Source organism: Phacochoerus africanus, chromosome 8 (assembly GCF_016906955.1).
Source record: "Phacochoerus africanus isolate WHEZ1 chromosome 8, ROS_Pafr_v1, whole genome shotgun sequence".
NCBI lineage: Eukaryota > Metazoa > Chordata > Mammalia > Artiodactyla > Suidae > Phacochoerus > Phacochoerus africanus.
In genome coordinates this window covers 97459598-97481241 of record NC_062551.1, presented here as the reverse complement: position 1 = coordinate 97481241, position 21644 = coordinate 97459598, and the positions used below count along the sequence as shown (strand labels likewise).

Below are 21644 nucleotides of genomic sequence, written 5' to 3'. Positions count from 1 at the left end.
ACAGCCAAGAGTGGATTTTTTTTTTTTTTTTTGTCTTTTTGCTATTTCTTGGGCTGCTCCTGCAGCATACGGAGGTTCCCAGGCTAGGGGTCTAATCAGAGCTGGAGCCACCGGCCTACACCAGAGCCACAGCAACGCAGGATCCGAGCCGCGTCTGCAACCTACACCACAGCTCACAGCAATGCCGGATCCTTAACCCACTGAGCAAGGCCAGGGATTGAACCTGCAACCTCTTGGTTCCTAGGTGGATTCATTAACCACTGAGCCATGTCAGGAACTCCAAGAGTAGACTGTTATCTCCTTTGCTAAGCACAGCAAAGGCAGCCACTGAGTTCCCCAATGCCTCATCCTTTTTTTGTGTGATGGGGTGGGGGTGGGAGGGAATGAACTAATTCTGTGTGGCTCTCAAGTTCTGCTTTTCCAAACTTTCGACTTTGTTCCAAATTGGTCACGGCTGAGCCGTGGGTTCCTCCAAGGCCAGGCCACATGCTGGGCACTGGTTTTCGAGTGTAGTTGTAGAACTGTTGGAGTGAGGTTTTATAGCTTTTTTGAAACTGGGGAGGAGGCAGAGTGAGAAGGCAAATGTGTTTTAAGGTGTCCTCATCTTTATGTTTAATAAATGGCCAAGAAACCTTCCATGCAAATGAAATCAAAGCTCTGGGATTGAGGGAGGAGAGGCTTGTCGGCATTCACACCTAGTGCCTTACAAAGAGGGTCACAGACTCTTCAAATACAGTGATTCTCCTTAAATCAGAGTGCCCAGAGGAGCGGACACTCATCTTTGGTAAAGGTTTTCAGCTATGAAACAAATACACATCAGCAGAGCCCTTGACTGCAGAATTGGATAACACGGTAGCCAATTCTTTTGTTTCTGAGCCCATAGGTGGTACATGGGAGCACGTAAGCCACACAGGTAGGGCAGCTTTCTGTAGCCAGCAAGGTAATCAGGTAATCAGCGGATTGCTCTGGAAGATTCCGCCTGGAGGGCTCAGAGACCCACAGAGATGACAATTGTTCTACACTCTGACCCCCTATCAAGTCACAAGCGTCAAACCATGCATGGAACACACAGGTCATGGGGACGCCTGAATTCTGGTCAAGGATATAAGGGTTAGAATTGGTGAAATTGTAAGAGGATCAAGAAAACCTACTGGAAGCATGATCAACCCAAGGCCGCCACCACTGCTTTTTTTTGCCCTTGGTTTTCTGTTTGTCTGCTTCTCCTAAAATAAAATATGTCCAAATATTAATTCTTATGAAGTGAGAAAACAAACTTTGAAAACCACGCTTTAACAACTCAATTGTCAAAATCTAGACACGTTGCAAAAGTACATCAGCGGTCAGGAAAAAAAACTACTGAATCTGAAAAGTTTATATGGATCAGCAGTCAACTTCACACAGTAAATATTCAGTATGCTAGTGACATAATGCCACATTTTCATTTTCTTTTTAGTTAACCGAGGGCATATAAAGAAATACATAAAGGAAAGATTATCTGTCCAAAATGCATCTTACATTGAATTCTCTGTGGAATTAACAGGTAAGAAGCATCACTCTAATACTATAGAACAATTTAGTGCAAATAATTTTTTGAAACTGCATACATTGCAATAACCAAAATTTTATCTTGTGATTCTTTTAATGCATGACTAGGAAAACACAAATTTACTATTGATAAATAGATAGTATGTACCAGAATGCCATGCACTATTTCTCCATTTCCTTCAAATAAAAAAGCATGCAAACATCTTTAAAAAGACCTTTTAAACTTAATTGGATATAATAAATCTATAATTAGATATAATAAATATGGATTTCATCTTAAGTTTCTTTGGAACAGATCATAATTGAATGATATTTTAACTACTGTTATTCAAATGCCTACATATTTCATTTTTTGGATAACATTTATAGAAATCAAAGACAACAGTAGTTTGCATATCTTATTTTCCCTAAAGGAACAAATGTAGGAAATTCATGTTTAATTTCTTAAGAAACACATTTGTGCAACAGAAGCTAGATTATATTAACGTTCTCTTGCTGAAGATGGGGTACTTGTAAAGTCATGGATTCACCGAACGCGGATTTTTACAAAACAAACAAATGGATCCCACTCACAAGGAACATACAGCTTGCTGAGTTAAAAAGATACATTGGTAAAATTTTACAGCCCTACCCAATATCATGCTTTTATTCAACATCAAGGTACTCAGGTAAGAAGGAAATGTCTCAACATACTTTCGTCATCCTCTTCAGAGAGTTTTTGGATGTCTTGGCCTTCCCCTGACTCCTGGGTCAAGCTCAGCATCCTCTCCTTACCCTTTTTGTATTTCTGTTGCCTGGCCTTGATGCGGTCCATCCTGCACAATAAAATAGCAGCAGCAACGCCAAGAACACACCCATAGTTACACTTTGATGCAAACAGCTAAAGCCCTAGACAGAGTGGTTCACAGCTGGGACCCGACGGTGGTTACTTATTTAGCAACAAGTACGTCTTCTCTGTGTTTTCTAATTTTCTGTTTTTTTAAATACCCATGTTATTTTGTGCTACGTAGCTCAGTGATATGATGAATAGAAATTATGCCATAGCTTGATATGAAATATTTCATGTCCACTTATACCTTGTACCAAAGCCATGCTGAAGACAGCACAGTATGAAATGTAAATCCTTTGTTCTCTCAGGTTTGGCATATTTTTGGTTTTTATTTTTAATATTGAATACTTCAGTTAGTTGTTGTGAAAATCAAATGAAAAGATGTATTAAGTGTGAGACCTGTTTTGTAAATGGCAAGTTGCTCCTCAAATGTTCGTGCATATTCCATCAGACACTCTGACTCTTCTCAGTGTCAAGTCTAATCTCTAACTGGATCTGGAAAAATGCAGTATTGCAGCTTTTTGTCTGTTTATTCAGGAAGTCTATTCAGAAACTGCAATGCTGAACTTTATTTCCAAGATCTGTCCTTTTGAAATGTTTCATTTCTTAATTTAGTTTCTTAAAATTCTGGATCTATTGCTCAAGTTTTTAAACTGATCGAAGTGACATTTCTGCTTTGTGCAGTTTACACAACAGTTTCATTTTGTCTTTTGCAATGATCGTTGCCTTAATTCTGTTTTATTCTGACCTCTCATTTGAGAGGATGCATTCTTAAACAAATAGAAAAATCCAGTGAATTTTAGTAACAGGTCTCACTTACAGGAAATTATGGACACATAACGTGAGTCCATATTTTTTATTTCCTAGACCTCATTTAGAAAGCTAGAAATAATGATAGAAGTTTTACCATATTGCATTTTCATTATATATATTTATATAGCTCATCTATCTCTCTCTCTTTTTGCTTTTCAGAGCTGCACCTGCGGCATACAGAAGTTCCCAGGCTAGGGGTCAATTTGGAGCTGCAGCTGCTGGCCTATACCACAGCCACAGCAATGCCGGATCTGAGCTGCATCTGCAACCTTTGCCACAGCTCATGGCAGTGGCAGATCCTTAACCCACTGAGCGGTGCCAGGGATGGAACTCACGTCCTCATGAATACCAGTTGGGTTTGTTACCACTGAGCCACAATGGGAACTTCTATAGCTCATATCTTTGTGAAAATAACCATGCTATGGGATAGTATAATTTATATTGGCAAATATTTTTGCACGGGAGGAAAAAGCTGGGAAATGAGGTCAGAATTGAATGAAGTAGGCTTAGCAAACTCAGGAAATATTCCTGGGGGGCTGACAGAGTAGGTCCATTCTCTGGAGAAAGTGGCTAGGTCGTGAATTCTGTGGCCATCAGCTGTTAAACCTGGCCCGACACATATGAGGGGCTGCCGTCCTCAGAAGTTCCACTTACTGCTAGAGATCTCACTCCAAGAAAATTATTAATTTCAGTGTGCTCATTTAAAAAAATAAAGACTTCTTAAATCTCCTGGGTGGAGGCAGTCCACGACTTGACTTTTCCAGAATGGTGTGGTGGGAAAGGACTTGGACTGGATGCAGGGAAATCTGGGGTGTGCTTCCAGTGCTGCCTCTGAGGAGCAGTGGATTTTAAATCACTTCATACATGGGCCATCTGTTTCTTCCCAAACAAACAGGATTATATTATCCCTAAAGATCCTTCCATGGACTCTGCATTTGTTCACGTAACCCACTGATATGATGGGTTTTACTCCAAGTGGGTGTTCTTGGGAAAGTCTCTGTCTCATTCTTAACTTGTTTAACCTTCACAAATACCCAGGTGGAATTGTGAGGCCTAATTTAAAACAGGAAACTGGAGTTCAGATCCTTGGACAGACCTGCTCGGGGCTCAGGTAAGCATCTCACCTACGATGGCACTGGTCTTGCCCACGGAGGGCGGCCCCTCCCCCACCCTGGTGACAACCTCCTTTGAACCATTTCCGTTTCCATTTCCCTCTGGGGCAGGAGCCACTGCCCGACACAGCGCAACCTCTGGGCGGTTGTGAGAGTGACTGCAAGTGGATGCCTCGGGAGCTGGCAGAATGGGACCTGGCACACCCCAAGTGAAAGGAGAGCATTCTTACTGCCTCTTCAGCTGGTCCATTGACTTCTTCTCTTCCTCAATTCTTGCCTTTACAGCCTTTACAATAGTGGCCTGGAAAAGTTCAGCCCCTCTAAAGGAAGATCAGAAACAGAATAAATGAGCCTTTGTATTGTTGTCACCCATCCTCCCCTGAAAATGGTCACCCAGGGCTAGAAAGCATCTCTTTGGGGGCAGCTGCCTGAGGACCCCTGGTTGGTGTGGGAGTCATAAGCTGGTTAAAAAGGCCCTGGATGGATACAAGCCTCCACCTCCCCTGCAGGGAAGGGCTGCTCGCAACCTAGGGATGGGGCGGGTGTGGGCAGGGTTGTTAAAAAGCATGTTTCTGAGATCGTCAAGGCCTCTTCAACCCATCCCCCAGCAAGGGGTCCTCACAACCTCGCGACGTCAACCCATGAGGAGACACTTGCCAGGAGGGGTGAGTTCAGGTTGTTTTTTCCGAGGGAGGCGTGCAACGGACCTGCGGTGCAGCTCCTCCCTCTGATTCCTCCCTCCTGTCCTTACACCTCTTTGTTCCTTCTCACTCCTCAAGCCCACTTTGGAGTCACCATAGATCTCATCACCCTCTCAATATCCTCTACTCTGTCCCACTGTTGTCCATCCATCCAGTCTGGCAGATGTCACATCTGCAGGAAGCCAGTCGGGTGATGGGCCATCAGTGGAGCAGAAACACAGGACTGGACGGAGGATCCCTGGCGCCTCAACACTCTGCAGAAAGCCTGCTTTTTTATAGAAGCTGTTTCAACTCTACACTTTTCTGAAACCAGAATTCTGTCCAGGGTTTTTCACTCCTCGTGTGATTGAGCCTCCTACTTCCTAGGAAAACAAAGTCACGACAAGGCCACAATTCGCTCAGCTCCCCGTCACCCATCCTGTGGGCACCCCCCCCCAACTGGCAGTGCCATGCAGGAGGTGGCGTTCTCCACCCAAGGCCCACCAGGGCTCAGTCCCTCCCCACCTGCAGACCAAGGAGCCCTGACTTCCCTCTGTTCCTCTCTTCCTGCATCTCGACCTTCCCATCACCTCTGCATCCTGCCCATGAGAGGCAAACACGCTCAGACCCTGCTAATCTTAGAAAAAGGACCACCCCACCCCCATGGTTTCCTCTGCACAGCCTGGTATCACTGCCCCTGCAGTCAAACATCTTGCAGACTCTGTCCCTAAGCCTTCACTTCAGCCTCAGCTCAGTGGTGCTGGGCTTGGACTCCACCTGTCGAGGTCACTGATTTCACTGTTCAGTGTTCAGCCCCTTTTTTGTGTATCTCAGGTGCTGAGCCTCTGCAGTTCCTCAGGGCCCCCGAGAGCCTACGTCCCTTTACTCTTTCCGCTCAGACTCCCGGTATTCACTGCAGCCTCTTCTCCACCCACCTCTTACATGTGACTGCTCCCCAGGCTCTTCATCCCCACATCTTCTCCAGGCAGCTCCTGTAACAATGACCCTCAAGTTTCCTGACACCTGCACACTCGTCCCCTCAACGGCCTACCGGCTCCCCAATGGGCTGCATGTCACAAGGTCATGAGACCGGCATCCCACAGTTGTAGCCTCTCTTCCCTCCCAGCCAAGAGCTCTTCAGACCCTGCCCACCCCCACCCCCACACTGAGGCCAGAGTCCTGGGCACAGCGGCCTCTCCTCCTCCACCACCATCTCCCTTTCAGCTGCCCCAACTGCCCCTCTGAGCTCTCTGAATTCACCCCCTCCCGGTCCTGGCCATCCTCTCCATCCTGGATCATCAGAGCTGCCACCGACCTGGTCCCTCTGCCTGTCGTCCTGCTTTAATCCCATCCATCCTCACCCCCAAGCAGAGTGAGCTTCTGAAGAGCAAGGACAGCCACTTTTAGTGTCACAAACACGGTTGTCAGGCCCCTGATCATCTGGCCTCTCCTCCCCTCCAGCTGAGCTCTCACATCTTCACGTCTGTTTCAGCCACTCCAAGCTTCTTCCCTTTCCTCAATGAAACCCCTCTCCCCAATGACTGCACGTGACTGCCCCTGCCCTTGTTCCTATTCATCCGCAGGCTACAGCTCAGAACACCAGGCTGCCTAGGGTCCCATCCTGCAGGTAGCTGTATATCCTCGATACAACCCCAGTTTCCCAAATGTCTCCTGAATCCCATTGGTCTCATGCATTGCAACAGCTTCTTGATGCATCCATCTCCCCATCAGCCTGCAGCCTCTGAGAGGGCAGGGCAAGCCTCTGCCCCCCTTGCAACATAGTAGGCATCAAACAAATGGATGAACGAATGAATGAATGTTCATTCCTTAGAAATTCCATTGTGAGTTCAATGCTTATTAAGACAGGTCTTTGCGTTGACAAGCATGAGCTGCGTGCTGAACCAAAGCCACCAGTTTCTGTAACAGGAATAATATGCTTTCTGAATAAGTGCGACAACTTTAAAAAAAAAAGATAATAGCTTATTACTGTGTCCTGAACGTTTAAAAACCGAATATTAGGGGGAGGCAAAAAAAGATGAATTTACTAGCAAAAAGTACCTGCTGATACACACAGGTAAGTAAGGTTACTATTCCGACTAGACATTGTGCTCTGCTCTGAAAATGATGTCCATTTACCACTGAAAAACCATTACGGCGGTACATTCCCAGGTCAGCACTATCCCTAAATGAAGAGTAGTGTCCATCTTTGTGGTGGGTGCTGAGGATGCAGCAAGGCTCTTCGGGTTAAATGCAGGAACCCAACTGGGTCCTCTTTCTATTTGGCTCCAAGTTAGTTAACAAAGGCTGGGGACCCCCTATAAATGGACCTTTGAAATAAACACTTTGCTTCTCCTGGGCAGAGAAGAAATAGGCTCTGGGATCCCTGGCGGTATAAAAGAGCTGCCTTTGTTTAAACCACAAATCAGAATGATGGATATTGGCAGTATGATGGATATTGGCAATTGATATGAGCTAATGTTAATCAGGTCACTCGACACCACGGGTCTGATGGGACCTAGGCAAGGCCAGCGTCTCGGTGATAGGCTCGTCCTTGGGGATCATCCAGCCGGCCCTGGCTCCCATCTCAGTGATGTCCTCTTCAATACCCAGTTCTCGTCCCAGTTTTCCCCCCTAAGCCTATTATAAGATGGGGGGCAGAACATGGGGACAGGGTGGGATCTAAGGAGAAAGCAACAGTCAAATAGTGCCAGTGGTCAGAGAAGAGAAAACCAGGTTTTTGGGGAAAGAGCCTGAAAGGAAGGAAATAAGGCAAGACAAAGAGCCCGGTTGTGAGTGAGGCTGGAGTGACCCCCTCCTCTGCCCATGATCTGAAAAATAATAGATGCTTATGTTTTTCTCTATTTTTAGGAGTTTCTTCTTAAAAGGGAGGCAGCGAGGGGGAAGACCGCCAGCTGACAGACCACAGCAGCTTCTGTTCCTGTTCTGACCAAGGCCAGAAGGGCAGTGACGAGGTCTGGACCGAGGGACAAGATGACCAGCCAGTCTCTGACCTTCGAGGGTATCCCGATCCTCCTAAGGTCTGCCTCCCCCTACAGACCTGCTTGTTACTCTTTGTTTTAGGTCTGAAAGTCCTTGGGCTACAGCTTCCTTGGATCAGTTTTCCCGGAAGGAATTTCTTCGTGTTTTGTGGGTTGTACAAGCACGCTCTGAGGGAAAGCATAGAGCTGCCTCACTCCCAGACGGGTTTCTTGGCCTGACCTCAATTCTTGACCTGACCTACCTCGATGCCAGGATCTGTGACGCCTTTATATCTGCCACGACATGTAGGAAATAGTAGCTCATGAAAACTCTTCTCTGCAGCAGGAGGAAGGCAAAACATATACTGTCCCAAATAATCCCTGCTTCCCCGCTGGGTAGTTTACATGAGGAATCATCATCAGCTGCAGAAAAAAAAAATTAAAGTGAGCATCCATTTCTACTGCTGTTTCATAAAATGTGTGGTGTGACCAGATTTGGGAAACCTTCTGATGCACCGACTCCCCGAGTGAATTTATTCACAGCCGAGGGCACACACTTCAAATCCAATATCAACACTGGTTCATAAAGCTGACCACCGAGTGAGCTCTTGGTGACGTAAGGCACAGGATGGAAGGGGACCCTTTCCTCCTGTAAGGGCCATGGAGAAGCAACATCTGCACGTCCCAGTGCCAACAGGAATCTCTCGTACAAAAGACACCTGTTCTGGGAATGGACTCTACCCAGGAGTAACTGGCAGAGCAGCTGGGTCTATTGGAAGGAGAGGCATCTAAGATCAGAACAAACTCCAGTGCCTCTTCATGGAGACCAACATGTAACCTGGATTGGAAGCCAGAGTCGGGGGAGTGTCATGTCCAAGGCCCCATCCTGGGTGGCATAGAGGATGGGAGGTGCTGTCCAGGGTACTGGTGCGAGAGGCAATGGGGTGGAAGTGGGGGTCCAACTCCAGAGACCCTGCTGCTCCCCCAACTGTCTTTCCAAGGAGGGTCTCTGAGCTTCTGCAGGGGGTTGGGGAGTCTGGAGGCAGAGCTATTTTAGTGCCCAAGACCCCAATGCAACAGCCACAGGTGTGTGTGGGCTTCTGTGAGCCTTCCCATCATAACTCAGGGAAGTTCAGGGAGCTGCATCGGCCATACCCAACCCCCAGACCTGCCGGGACGGGAAGTTTGTAGAATATTGTCAAAGATGCCTGGAGGGGCCCATCCTAACGACAGACTCCCAGCGCAACATAAGCTTCCAGCTCTATACAGACAGGGAACTGAAAGTCCCTTTTATCTCTTCTCTTTAGGTGCTTTGGTCCAATTTTTTTTTCTTTTTTTGTCTTTTTGCTATTTCTTGGGCCACTCCCATGGCATATGGAGATTCCCAGGCTAGGGGTCAAATCAGAGCTGTAGCCACCAGCCTACGCCAGAGCCACAGCAACGCAGGATCCAAGCCGCGTCTGCAACCTACACCACAGCTCACGGCAACGCTGGATCGTTAACCCACTGAGCAAGGGCAGGGATCGAACCCGCAACCTCACGGTTCCTAGTCGGATTCGTTAACCACTGCGCCACGAAAGGAACTCCTGATACAATGTTTAAATGAGAACAAGACCACTGCCTTTCCCTCCTTGTCCTGCACCCCCAAATTCGCTTTTCACACTTACGCATTTTATAGCCCTTGACGGTACAGGCCAAGCTGAAAGCTTGGATCAACCAGCAGCTGTTCTGAACCAACTTTTCAATATAGCCACATGCTCCTATCTGAAAAACAAATGGGAAAGGTATACTCAGAAACTCACACCCGGAAAAAAAGGCTGATGTCTCGTGATCCCAATACCCAACATGTGCAGGAATTCCTGAAGCCTCACTGCTCCCAATGGTGGATGGTGCCCCCAATCCAGCCCCCACTGGGCGCAGAGCTTGATGCCTCATTTCCTGGGCAGTCAAACCCAAGGAGCAAAGGGACAGGAGGAGGGGGAGAAGGAGGCGCTGTGTGATGCTTTCTGTATGGGAAGCACCTCTTATTTCAGAGGAGAAGCCTGAGGCCACACTGGGAACAAGCCCAACTCTGTGATAGCAAACGGATGAACCCTGATCCAGGGCTTGGATTCCGGCAGAGTTAGCTCCTCATGAGTTAGGTGTATTAAACCTGCACTATTTTTTTTGTCTTTTTTTTTAGGGTCACACCTGCAACATGTGGAGGTTCCCAGGCGAGGGGTCGAACTGGAGCTCCAGCTGCCCGCCTACACCTCAGCCAGGGCAACTCGGGATCCGAGCCGCGTCTGCAACCTACACCACAGCTCATAGCAATGCCAGATACTTAACCCACTGAATGAGGCAGGGAACCTGTGTCCTGATGGATGCTAATCAGATTCATTTCTGCTGAGCTCCTAAGTGTGTGCTATTTGCCTGGAGATGGTCTGCGTGGTGCAGTTCTCAGAGCAGGAAAAGAATTATGTGTTTGAGCTAATTCTTTTTCAGCCGATACTCTGAGTAAAGGAGATTTCCATGTTGACCGTCGTATGGTTGTCTCCTAACAGTGATTTCTTGTCACAATTAAGTTCACAACCCAAGGGTTTGAAAAACACCCTCCTCCTTGGGGAATATCCTTCCCATTTTGGCTCCCTAGACCCTTGAATCCTTGAATCTGTCCTTCGAGGTTCACAGGGTATTGCCTCCAGGAAGCCTCCCAATTTACCGAGGCAAGGCGTTAGGCATTCTGTTTTGTACTGTTTTCCTAAAAATTTGTGGTGATTAGCAGTAACAGATTGTACAATGATTATTTATAAGAATGTCTATCTTCTCCTTCAGAATGTGAATTCCTTAAGGGTAAAATCTGAGTACTATTCAGCTCTGGTTGTTCAAATATAAAGCAGTGCTAGCAAAGGACAGGTCTGCCACACAGGATTACAGAACGAATGAGTGAGTGAACAAATCCGTGGACTCTGTGGCCACACTCGTTCCAGGGAACAGCTGCTGGGATCAGCCTCCAGCCACAGACCTCTCCCCATCAGACCGGCTTTGGAAGGAAGGGGTGACCTCTGGTCCTGTCTCATCCCCTCCCCACCCCTCCTCAACACTATCCCATGTGCAAACAAACACGGGTGGGGTTGAACTGAGGAAGAGAAACCATATTTACTATCAGCTAGAAACTTAACATTTTAAAGGATTGGAGGCCAAATAAAATCTTTAAATAGAGACTCATGGTTACATAGACTTGGCCTCCCGAGACCTATAAACATAGCAATGCAGGGGCCAAAAAAAAAAAAAAAAGACAAATGTTTTCTAGTAGAGTTGCCTGGTAAGTTTGTCTCTAAGAACTGAGATGGGGGAACGGAGATGGGGGAAGCAGGACATCGTGCATCCCCATTCTTCCACCACTATGTCAATTACACCTGCGAAGTGTGGGGCCTGGGGTTACCTCTGTGTTGGAGCTGGAGTTGTACTAACTCCTCAGCTCGTGAAAGGTGGCTGTTAACTCCCTGATACAATACATAACTTAAAAGTGTCTTTGGGGCCTAAAAGATTTTGTGTGGCTCTGGGATGCCTTGCGGTCAGGAGCTACCTCGTCACTTGAATATCACTTGAATGTGGATATTTAATAGCAAAGCAGCCACATTTCGTGGAGGGGAGGTGTTTGCCTCAATCTCCGCTGTCTTAGCTGATTCCTAGCCCAGCCGCCGATGCTCGTGTCCATACTGTTTACTCTTCCCCGGCTCTTCCCAGGTAAGAGTTGCTTTTACTCAACAGGCTATCATTTGGAAGAGCTTCCATGACAGACTCAGCTCATAAAAGGGCCACATTGCAGCACACTGCAGAAGAGGCACCCGGTTCCCAGAAGGGACGGAGTTTAATTAATAAAATACATTTCACACTTTATTCCTGCGAATGCACATGCTCTTGTCTTTGACAGATGGAAATGAGCAAAAAGGATTCTGCTTAATGCGGCAAAGCAAAGAGTGATACGCGGTCATTTGAACTCTGAGTTTGCCAGCATCTTATCTGGGGCTTTTAAGAGCAATGTAATGGGCAGAGCAACAGGCTTTCAATAACCACTGAACGGAGTATTTACTCTTGCACTGAAATCACTAATCTGTCACGCGGCAGATGCCACTTACTGACAGTATGTTTTTCATCGTGATCACAAACACGTTGTATGCAATCAGCCAGTCCCAGTAGCGGAGGATGCTCTTGATGGGTTTCAGTAGCAAATCGCCCCCGAAGAGCAGGAAGTAGAAGCAGGCCACCAGGTACCCCATGCAGAAAATGCTGATCCTGGTGGTCCCGGTGATGAAGATGATGGTGAGCACGAACCAGAAGAGGTAGCTGAAGATGATCACTTTGGACATGTCCAGGTACGACCTGGAGGACGAAACCAAAGGCCAACACGAACAATGACATGCATCAAGCAGGGAGGTTCTGGTCGAGTCAGCAAGCAAGTCTGCCCTCTCCTCCCGCCTCTATGTGAGAGCTCGGTCCCGGCCAGACCGGGAGCCCTGTGGCCTTCTCTCCCTGACCCCCTCCTGGTCCACAGGGCATCCCTACCCAGTTAGTGATGGACAGAGCGGCAACTTATGAAAACACCATGGGCGTGTTGTTTATCTCCTGAATTGGGGCCAAACGTCCCCCAAACGGCAACATTTCTGCCCACTCCCCAAGGTCTCAAAAGCCCCGTCTTTCTGTGGAGGCAGGAATAATCATGTGGCCGAGAACATTCTAAGATACAGATGCCTCCTGGAGCAAGAGAACAGTTCGGAACAGAACCCTTTCCATGAACTGGAAATTAACAGATTAAAACAAATGCAAAGGTTTTACTAGAGATGAAAATTTCTCCTTTAGATGAGACGAAATTCTGGCAGACAGAATCTGGGGTGTTCAGGCTCCGTCTAACTCTTGGCCCTGGGCTGAGTCAAGATCTGTTCCCCACTTTGACCTCCTGATGGGAAGTGAGGCAGGGGTCCGGGCCTCCCTCCTCCAGCGGTGGGAGTTTCCCTGGCCTGGGCTGCATCCAGCAGAAGGGGCACCTGCAGGATGTGTCCCACTAGTCACTCAGCTAGAGCCTCTCAGTTTGGGAGGTTTTACTTTGGTTGTTTCTCTTCCCAGGTTTGGGGAGAAGCACAGAAGAACCAACTGTGGTCAGATGTTTGACAAACGAAGTTAGTCTGTGGAAGCTAATAAGTTTTTGATAAAATACATGCCACACTGTCCAGCATATTAGGGAACAAGTTACACCTTAGAGGAATGTCACACGAGCAAACTCATGAACTTTACTCTTTTCAGAGGACAATACTCAGCACTTTTCAATGTTTCCATGATTTCTTTTCTAAAATATATTACACCCATCCTTGACTTCATGCACAAAGGAGAGTGAATACGATGCTGGTGTTTCTCAGCATCTTGGGGTCACATTGGTAAAGTCAGTGACAGCCAAGGTGGGAGATCTGAAAGCCACAGTGCCTCCTGCCATGTGTGGTTTGAAGTTCATGGAGTTGGGCTGCTGGCACTTTTGAGTGTGTTTGTGTGTGTGCAAATGCATGCATGTGAAGGCACTGGCGTGTCTTCCATACTTTTCCCTTCCTTGACTGCAGTCGTTAACCCTACCTCCAGGAGCCCCGAGCTCAACTGCCCAGCCCTGACCTGCTTCCAGTTGCAAATCATAGAACTGAGCTTGTGCGAACAACTGGAAACACCAGCCAACGCGGTCTGGGGAGGAGCCTCGGGACCCCTGGGCAGTGAGAGGCCTGTGCCATCCTGGGCTAAAGGGTGGCTGGGCTGCATGGCCCTGGCTGCCTTCCAGAGCTACCGAGGGCCATCCCTGGAGGACAGGGGATAATTCATGGCTCAGCTTCCATACCCTTGAGCCACCGGATCCCATGTTTCAGGGCCCAGGTATGCCATCAGCAGGTCAGCTCTCCGGGTCAGGGAGGCAGGGGCCCTGGCTCCAGGGGACATGCCTTCCAAGGGGCTCTGCATCACCTGCAGTGAATGAAGTCAGGGACGGGGTTGTGCTGGCTGAAGGAGGCCGCGTCCAGGTTCATGCAGATCTCCACGTTGTCACCTGCCATGATCCGCACAGCGGCCTTGTTTTCATCCTCGAAAATCTGCCGTTGCAGGGAGGCACACAGAAGTAGCATGAAGTCATCTGGCAAGAGAGAAGGGGGCGCTGAGACCACCTCTCCTCCTCTGGGTCCACGGAGGTGAGGACGCCGCCCTGTGGGTCTCAGCGGCTCCTCGTCATCTCCCTGAGTCCCGTCATCCCCCAAGTTCACTTCCTCCTGGATTCTGATCTCCCTGCCCATGAGGGGGATGCAGAAGGACCACAGACCCAGGGCTCTTGGGGAGGGTCCCTGGATCTATCTTGCAGGTTGGTGTGTGGAAGCCTCAGGTGCTGATGACCAGTCTGCAGGATCTCTCAGGCGAAAACGTGTGTCTGCATGTATTTTCCTGCAGAGTTTTGAGCGGTGAGGGGCCCCCGAGCAGTCCTCCTTGTCTTTATCTCTTCACAAGCCAGGGATGCAGGCACCTCTGCTTCCCTGCCCCTCCAGCCCCCCTTCGCTTGTAAGCAAAGGCTTCCTGGAACTCAGGGGTCGTGGAGCTGGGGAGAACAGGGGAGGACGGCTCCCCCTGGGGTGAAGACAGGACCGAGCTGTCCCCATGGCCTCGGCCCAGCACAGACCCCACCCCCCACCAGGCGTCATCCCTTACCCCACACCAGCAGGGTGCAGGCAGCACAGCCCCACCCCCACTGGTCTGGGTGGGAACCCCGACTGTAACTGGATCAACACCCACCCCTGGGAGGGCTCAGGGCCTGTGCCACCTGGCAGCCTCCTTCCAGCTACTCCATCTGTCTGTATGTCTGTTTGTCTGTGGGGGCAGGGAGAAGCAACCACCTCACCCAAGACAAGGCGGCCCCCTCCAGGCCACCTTCTGGAAGGTGGGTAGAGGTGTATGGGGAGAGGGGGTGTGGGTTGGGAGGTGAAATGATGAAAGTGACTACGCTGCTTCCAGTGTTTATTAACTCCGCGAATGTCAAGGGGCAAAGAGAAGGCACCGAGGATGTGTGGTGCTGATGCTGATGCAGATGCGTGGAGACCGGCTTGCCTGTGATGGTAACGCGCAGCGGGGCCTCGGGTGTGAACGTGCAGCCCCCGGACAGAGAGCAAGCTGAGTCCCAGGGCCCCACTTACACACAAGGAACACGGGGTTGGGCCGCACAATGAAGTCCGGGAAGTAGAGCCACTTCACGATGTTGTCGTTGAAGCTGGCACCCTTGAACCTCCAGGGGTAATCTGCAGGGCACGGAGAGAGCCGGGTCAGGGTGCCCCTGGGGGGGGCCCTGGTTCCCACCATCCCCGAGGGGGCTCCACTCACCTCGGCAGGGCGCGGGTGGGAAGCCGATGCAGATCAGGTACTGGAAGGAGAGGATGCAGGCCAGGAAGCAGCAGTATTTGGGCCAGATCTCGGCGATGGCCTTCCTTCGGCGTCGGTACAGGACCGCGATCAGCCAGCAGGCGTGAATCATGGCGTAGAAGTCCATCCGCTGACCGATCACGTTAACTGACATGAGGAAACAGGTCTGTGTGAGGATGAAGAGGCAGAAAATCGGGGTTACAGGGCAGGGGACTGGTGTCAGCGGTCCCTTCCTGTTCCAGCGGGCCATGGGAGAGACCTGCATTCCTTGGGGGCTCTGCACCTATTCACCGGCTCTGCCTCTCGGGGCAGGGGAGGGTTCATCACGAAGACAGAAAACTGAGAGCTCATGCTTTCTTTTCTTTTCTTTTCTTTTCTTTTTTAGGGCTGCACCTGTAGCATATGGAAGTTCCTAGGCTAGGGGTGGAATCAGAGCTGCAGCTGAAGCCTACACCACAGCCACAGCAATGCCAGATCCAAGCCACCTCTGTGATTTACACCACAGCTTGCAAAAACACTGGATCCTTCACCCACTGAGTGAGGCCAGGGATTGAATCCACATCCTCGTGGACCCTATGTCGGGTTCTGAACCTGCTGAGCCACAACGGGAACTCCTGACCTGGTCACTCTTCATAAGAAACCACCTCAAATGGTGAAGAGAATTATGGCCGAGACCTCACCATGAAAAACATCCTGCCACGGGCAGGCAGACCACACCACCAGGTCACAACAGTGTGTCTGGCTAAGGTCACACATTTGGAAGGCACACAACGGACATCCATGTGTCCACATGTGACATTCCCGCATCTGTAAGACAGGGTCCTGAGAGGCCAGGCCCACAACTGCCAGGCTGACCCTTCAGTGGAATCTCCTCCCAGATCCTAGAAGATGTGCAATGAAGCGACCTCAGCAGCCACCTGGCCCAAAGCAGCTGCTGGAATTCTTACAGAAAAGAGACAGGTCAGCCAGGAGACTCACCTCTAGCCCGAACTTGTAGAAGAAGTAGTTTATGAAATACTTGGCACAGTTAACAAGCCCGTCATCCAGATGCAGCCTTGTAATGTCGTGGAAGATGGTTTTAGACACAGGGGCTGTGAGGTTGTTTCGACCGCGGTAGTATTCCTGGTGGCGGTAGATTGTGACCTCGAAAGCCAGAATGGCCAGCATCAGGAGGTTGTTCTAGAAACAAGGAAAGAGCAGGGGGAAGTCACATGCTTTATGACACAGTCATTTCAGCAAAACCTACCGCAAACCATCTATTCCATGCCTGATGCTGAAAAGGACCAAGTTCTATAAAATCCCACCTCTGTAAAAAATAGTCTTGAACTCAATGCTCATTCTCCCTGTTTTATGGTAACAAGGGTAGCGTGGCCAACACGTAGATCAGAATAATTTCCATGATAATAGAAACTAGAACCTCTAGACCACAGACTGGTGTTGGTCATTCCATAAAATAATAATAGTGATGATGATGATATAGTTTACATTTATGTGCCAGACACTATGTTAAGGCCTGGCATTAGAACCCTTTTCAAGGAAGTTTGCTTTATCCTTGTAACAGCTCTTGATGGTGGGCATCATTTGGGCATTACAAACCATATCTTCCCTATGAGAAAAAATAGGAAGCTACACAAAGAAAAATGGGATGCTTATTAGCACACATTAAAATTCTGGGAGTTAAGTACAAAGGTTTTAAGCACATTGTCAGCATAATCCACCAGAGTAAAATGTGAACAATCTGAATATTGCTTTCATGATGTTTGTCACAACAATTTGCAATCAAAATTCCTTTTTCAATGATATGCTCTTTTTGTTTGGTTACCTCTAAATCTAATATATGTATATAAACCCTTTGTTAAAATTTGTAGAGGAAGAGAATTTAGATGGCAAACATTTCTTGTCATGCTGTACCTACTTGCCAGAAATAATCACTGCTGACAGTTTGCTATAATTTACTCAGTATTTTTTCCTGGTGTCTAAAAGAGCTTATTATTATGTATGCTGCTTTGAAGTTTGCTTTTTGTTTTTTTCAACTTAACAATAGATTTTGGACATCTTTCAGCATCTGATCTCAATCTACCTCAACCATTGGGTGATTCTATAATGATCCAGTGAATTTGTCTGGCATACTTTATTCATTAATCTCAAACTACTTGATCAAATTCCTTTGAGCACAACGTGGTACTGATTTTCATGTCAGTCGTTTGTTTCAAAGGTAACTGCAAGCACCATGAAAGAGGATGAGGCTACTATCAAAGGTGAGATTAGTGGCCTCCAGACATGAACTCCACAGAGGCACAAACTTAGGGCGGCAGCTTTACCCGCAGGTAGACGAGCAGAGGGGCCGACTTCCTCAGGCCAACCCACTCTGTGGGGTCGATGGGAGCGCTGTAGAGCAGAGACTTGTTCAGCTGGTGGAGGGGGATATTCGTCTGATTTTCATTTGGCTGAAAAGAAGGAAAAAGGGGAGTAAGAAATGGACCCGCAGACTAGAGACATTCAGATTCGTCCCCCTCAGCTTTGCAAAGGGATGGGGGTGGGCAGGGAAGACCCTCTTCACAGGGGGGGGAAGCCCAGCATCAGAAGAGATGGGTGCCAGGGAGTATTCAACCTGCCAGGCTGACAGAGCCCAGACAGAGTATACTGGGGATGTGGGCTCCCCCGAGTCTCCCTATGTCCCCAAAGGCTGGCAAGAAGGCCCCATCTCTGAGGCTCACCAAGGAACAGTTAACAGAAAAGTTCTCAGGCTTGATGGTTTGCAGCTGATACAACATTTTGCAGACGATGATCACGCATGTCCAGACAGTGCAGACACTCGAAGCCAGACGGCGCAGCTTGGCGTACGGCAGAGCGAAAGCCCAGGAAATCAAAAATACATAGTTGAACAGAGACACCTGAAAATAGAAAGTCAGAAATGGGGGCAGGAGTTCCCGTCGTGGCTCAGTGGTTAATGAACCCAACTGGGATCCATGGGGATACGGGTTCGATCCCTGGCCTCGATCAGTGGGTTGGGGATCCGGCGTTGCCGTGAGCTGTGGTGTGGGTCACAGACGAGGCTCAGATCTGGCGTTGCTGTGGCTGTGGCGTAGGCTGGTAGCTACAGCTCTGATTGGACTCCTAGCCTGGGAACCTCCGTATGCCACAGGTGCGGCCCTAAAAGAAAGACAAAAAAAAAAAAAAGAAAAGAAAGAAAGAAAGAAATGGGGACAAAAATGCAGAACATGACAACATGACATCTACAAGATCTGGTAACGTGATTTAGTTGGTTCCTCTCAGTTCAGCACAGGCTGAGTCCCTGGCACGTGCAAGACACTGCCCTGGGTGTGAGATACAGGTCCTGTACACAGGTTAGGTGTGCAGCCAGAGGACATCAATTAACATGCAGTGGGAAACTACAGAGGTGAGCAGGTCTCTGTGAGAAGACCCACAAGGGCTCCTCGGCCCGCCTGGAGCTTCAGGGTGAGGGGAGGTGCCCACTCATTCTTAACCGTTTTCAGAGTTAAACAGTTAGAGGTCGAATGCTGTAACTTTTTTGTTCTCAATTAATATAAATATTAGGCTGGATTTATTTCTAGTTAATGTACAGACTTGGTGACTTAACAATGGAACAGGTGTCATTTTTTTGCTACAAATGTCACAGGGAGACTGGTTCCCATTCTGTCGCCACCTGGCCATGATCAACTGTCCATTTCAGATGGTTTGTGTGCAAAGGCAGAAAGTTCCAGGTTAGATGCAGAATTCACAGTAAATAAGATTCAGCCCTTAGTTACCTACTGGTGAGACAGTTCAGATTCACAGTATTGTAACTGCAGGATTATTATTTAACTTAAAAAATTATAGGCAGTAATTCCTGACAATTTTTAGAGGGCAAAAACTCTTTGAATTGTCACCAACTCAAAAACAGTCCAGGGAAATCAGACATACATGAAAGTTATCTGTTGAATAAATGGAAAGAAGGGCAATTCTCACAGTAAACATCAGATAATTGCTGACTGAGTGATGACTCCTCTTTCCAAGGAGACAACAGAAGTGCAATTACCACAAGGTTCAAAGACTCTGTGTCTCGTTCCAGAAACTCCAATCACTGCTGAAGATTTCTTTTTAGCAAGTTTTGGAACCTGCGTTTCCTTGGTAGCATGAACGGGAAGGTTACCGTTTCCCCCAAAGAGAATTTCTGGCTGTAGATTCCTACACAGGATCCTGTCTCAGACACCTGACTACACAATAGATGAGAATCAGGAACCTTGGTGCCAGGACCATGCTGTCAGGCACGAGCCGGGGGCTCCTTCTGTCCTAGATCTGCTCCCTGTTCTCAGGACAGCGGTCCCTTGGTTTTTTGGGTGTCACGTGTATGCCCACCTCAGACTCTGTGTCCTGTGTTTAAAGCATCAAGGACGGCTGGGAGGGAAGGGGCGACGCGCTCTGGCTCTGCTCGGGCAGGCAGCAGGCAGCAGTGTCACTTGCCTCTTTCACAGACACCCAGATGATGTAGGAAGACACGACCTTGATGACGTGCAGCTCCAGGACCCACCACAGGAAGGTCTGCAGGCGGTGGAAGCACTCCAGGAACTTCAGGAGCAGCACTGTGAGGCGGTCCATCACCAGGTGCCACTTGTTCCTCAGATCTGCAGGGCGGGAGACCCACCAGGAGCGTGTGTGTGTGTGTGTGTGTGTGTGTGTAGTAACTATTTGCAGCATGTCTGGGATCAGGAGAGTGGGAAGCTGCAAGATCAGGCTGGTGGGCAAATTCTAGGACAGAGTTCGCAGGAAGGGTGGCCCAAGAGCCCCATGGCCTGTGACAACTGAGAACAGGGGACAGGCTGCTTCCACTCAGCTTTCTGTTAACTTGGGCGAAAAAGAATTTTGACCTAATTTACTCTGAAGGCCAAGCTTTAATTCCCTCATTTCCCTTGAATATTAAGCATAACATTTTTCTTGCCCAAACAGGGTGTCCTTAAGGGCCAGCCACCCTGGAATGGTCCGGCTGAGAATGGACATTGAGGTCTGTATGACCCAGCTCACCAGTGCGGTCAGACTCATTTGAAACTTGATTTTCACAATCAGATTGGTCACTTTCTGCTTCCCACTTTGTGCCAGGGAATCTTGTTTTGCCGACTGGGGTGGTGTGTCTACCTGGAGGGTCTGTCACGGTTCGTCTGGATGAAAGTCCTCAAGGCTAGCCTCTATGAGCAGTCCCGGGATGGGCAGCTTACCTGACGTCTCCTCCTCTTCATCCTCCTCCTCCTCCTCGTCCTCACTGTCTCTGCTGAGCTCACCCTTCTTGGCCTTTGCGAGGCATCCCCCCGGCTTCTCCTCCTCGGGCCCGGCCAGCTGCTTGGCCTCCGACGCCTCCAGGGTGGTGGTCAGGTTCATCATGGCAAGGTCTGGAAGGCTTCCCTCGGGGTGGGCCAGCCTGTTGGCAGAGAGCAGCGAGTCAGGGTGGGAGAGGTGCCAGGAGGCGCAAGAGAGGGGGCTGAACAAATGGAAGTCACTAGCCAGCCTGGCATGTGGGCTTGTTAGCATCTGCTCGCTTTTTAGTTTGTAAAGCTCTTTCTCCGTTAGGTTTTGTTAGCTCTTCCGATTCAGGTTCTAGTGATTAGTCGGTCATGAGAGCTATCGACACCCAAACTTGACATTCCTCCCGCAGGAGAGAATGGTCAGAGTTTAGGATGTAGAAGCATGAAATGGCATCGTGTAGAGCAAGCATTTCATGGCTTCACAGGGGGACTTACTCATTTTGGTGGATTGGTAATTTTTTCTTGATGCTGCTCAAAGTAATTGAAATAGAAAGGAAAAAAAGGAGATGAGAACAGCAGAATTATAAGGAAAAGTCAGAGATCACAATCATGCTACATATCATCCACTACTGCATTCCTGAGGCCGGGTGCAGAGGGTCCTAGCGCCAAGTGCATTCCAGGGTGGCAGCTACCACGTGCTTGGAGCCCTGAGCCTGGCCGCTGCTCTGAGGGTGGGAGGGGCTGCGGTTGTCAAGGACAGAAGGCAGACACGGCAGAGGCAATCAGTCATGCTCTTGAGCTAACACAGCAAATCATCCCGCAGGAATCAAGTCATTCTCATCGTAAGGAAGGATTTTTTTAAAAAAAATCTCAGTGTGTGAGGTCAGCCTGCCTCTGAACAGATCTATCCCATCCTGCCATCATCTGAAGCCCACACAATGGATGCTAAGCTTTCAGGGGGAAGAAGCCTGCATCGCACCCCATCCTTGGCACCACGTGAGCAGCTGGACCAGCTCTCCTGAGGAGTCGCGTGTGAG

General features: G+C 48.8%; 1 protein-coding gene across 1 annotated transcript in view; it reads right to left on the bottom strand.

Annotated features, from left to right (window-relative positions):
* The window catches only part of PIEZO2 (piezo type mechanosensitive ion channel component 2), a 302891-nt gene that overhangs the window by 54432 nt on the left and 226815 nt on the right, over positions 1–21644 (bottom strand). Inside the window, exons 18-31 of the mRNA XM_047793685.1 lie at positions 20584–20783; positions 19835–19995; positions 18088–18264; positions 17692–17817; positions 16349–16549; positions 15332–15536; positions 15148–15249; positions 13937–14102; positions 12079–12322; positions 9625–9721; positions 8221–8380; positions 4530–4619; positions 2239–2360; positions 1152–1223 (exon numbers count right to left, since the gene is read on the bottom strand). Coding sequence (XP_047649641.1) covers positions 1152–1223; positions 2239–2360; positions 4530–4619; positions 8221–8380; positions 9625–9721; positions 12079–12322; positions 13937–14102; positions 15148–15249; positions 15332–15536; positions 16349–16549; positions 17692–17817; positions 18088–18264; positions 19835–19995; positions 20584–20783 — 2123 coding nt within the window. The remainder of the gene's footprint in view (positions 1–1151; positions 1224–2238; positions 2361–4529; positions 4620–8220; positions 8381–9624; positions 9722–12078; positions 12323–13936; positions 14103–15147; positions 15250–15331; positions 15537–16348; positions 16550–17691; positions 17818–18087; positions 18265–19834; positions 19996–20583; positions 20784–21644) is intronic.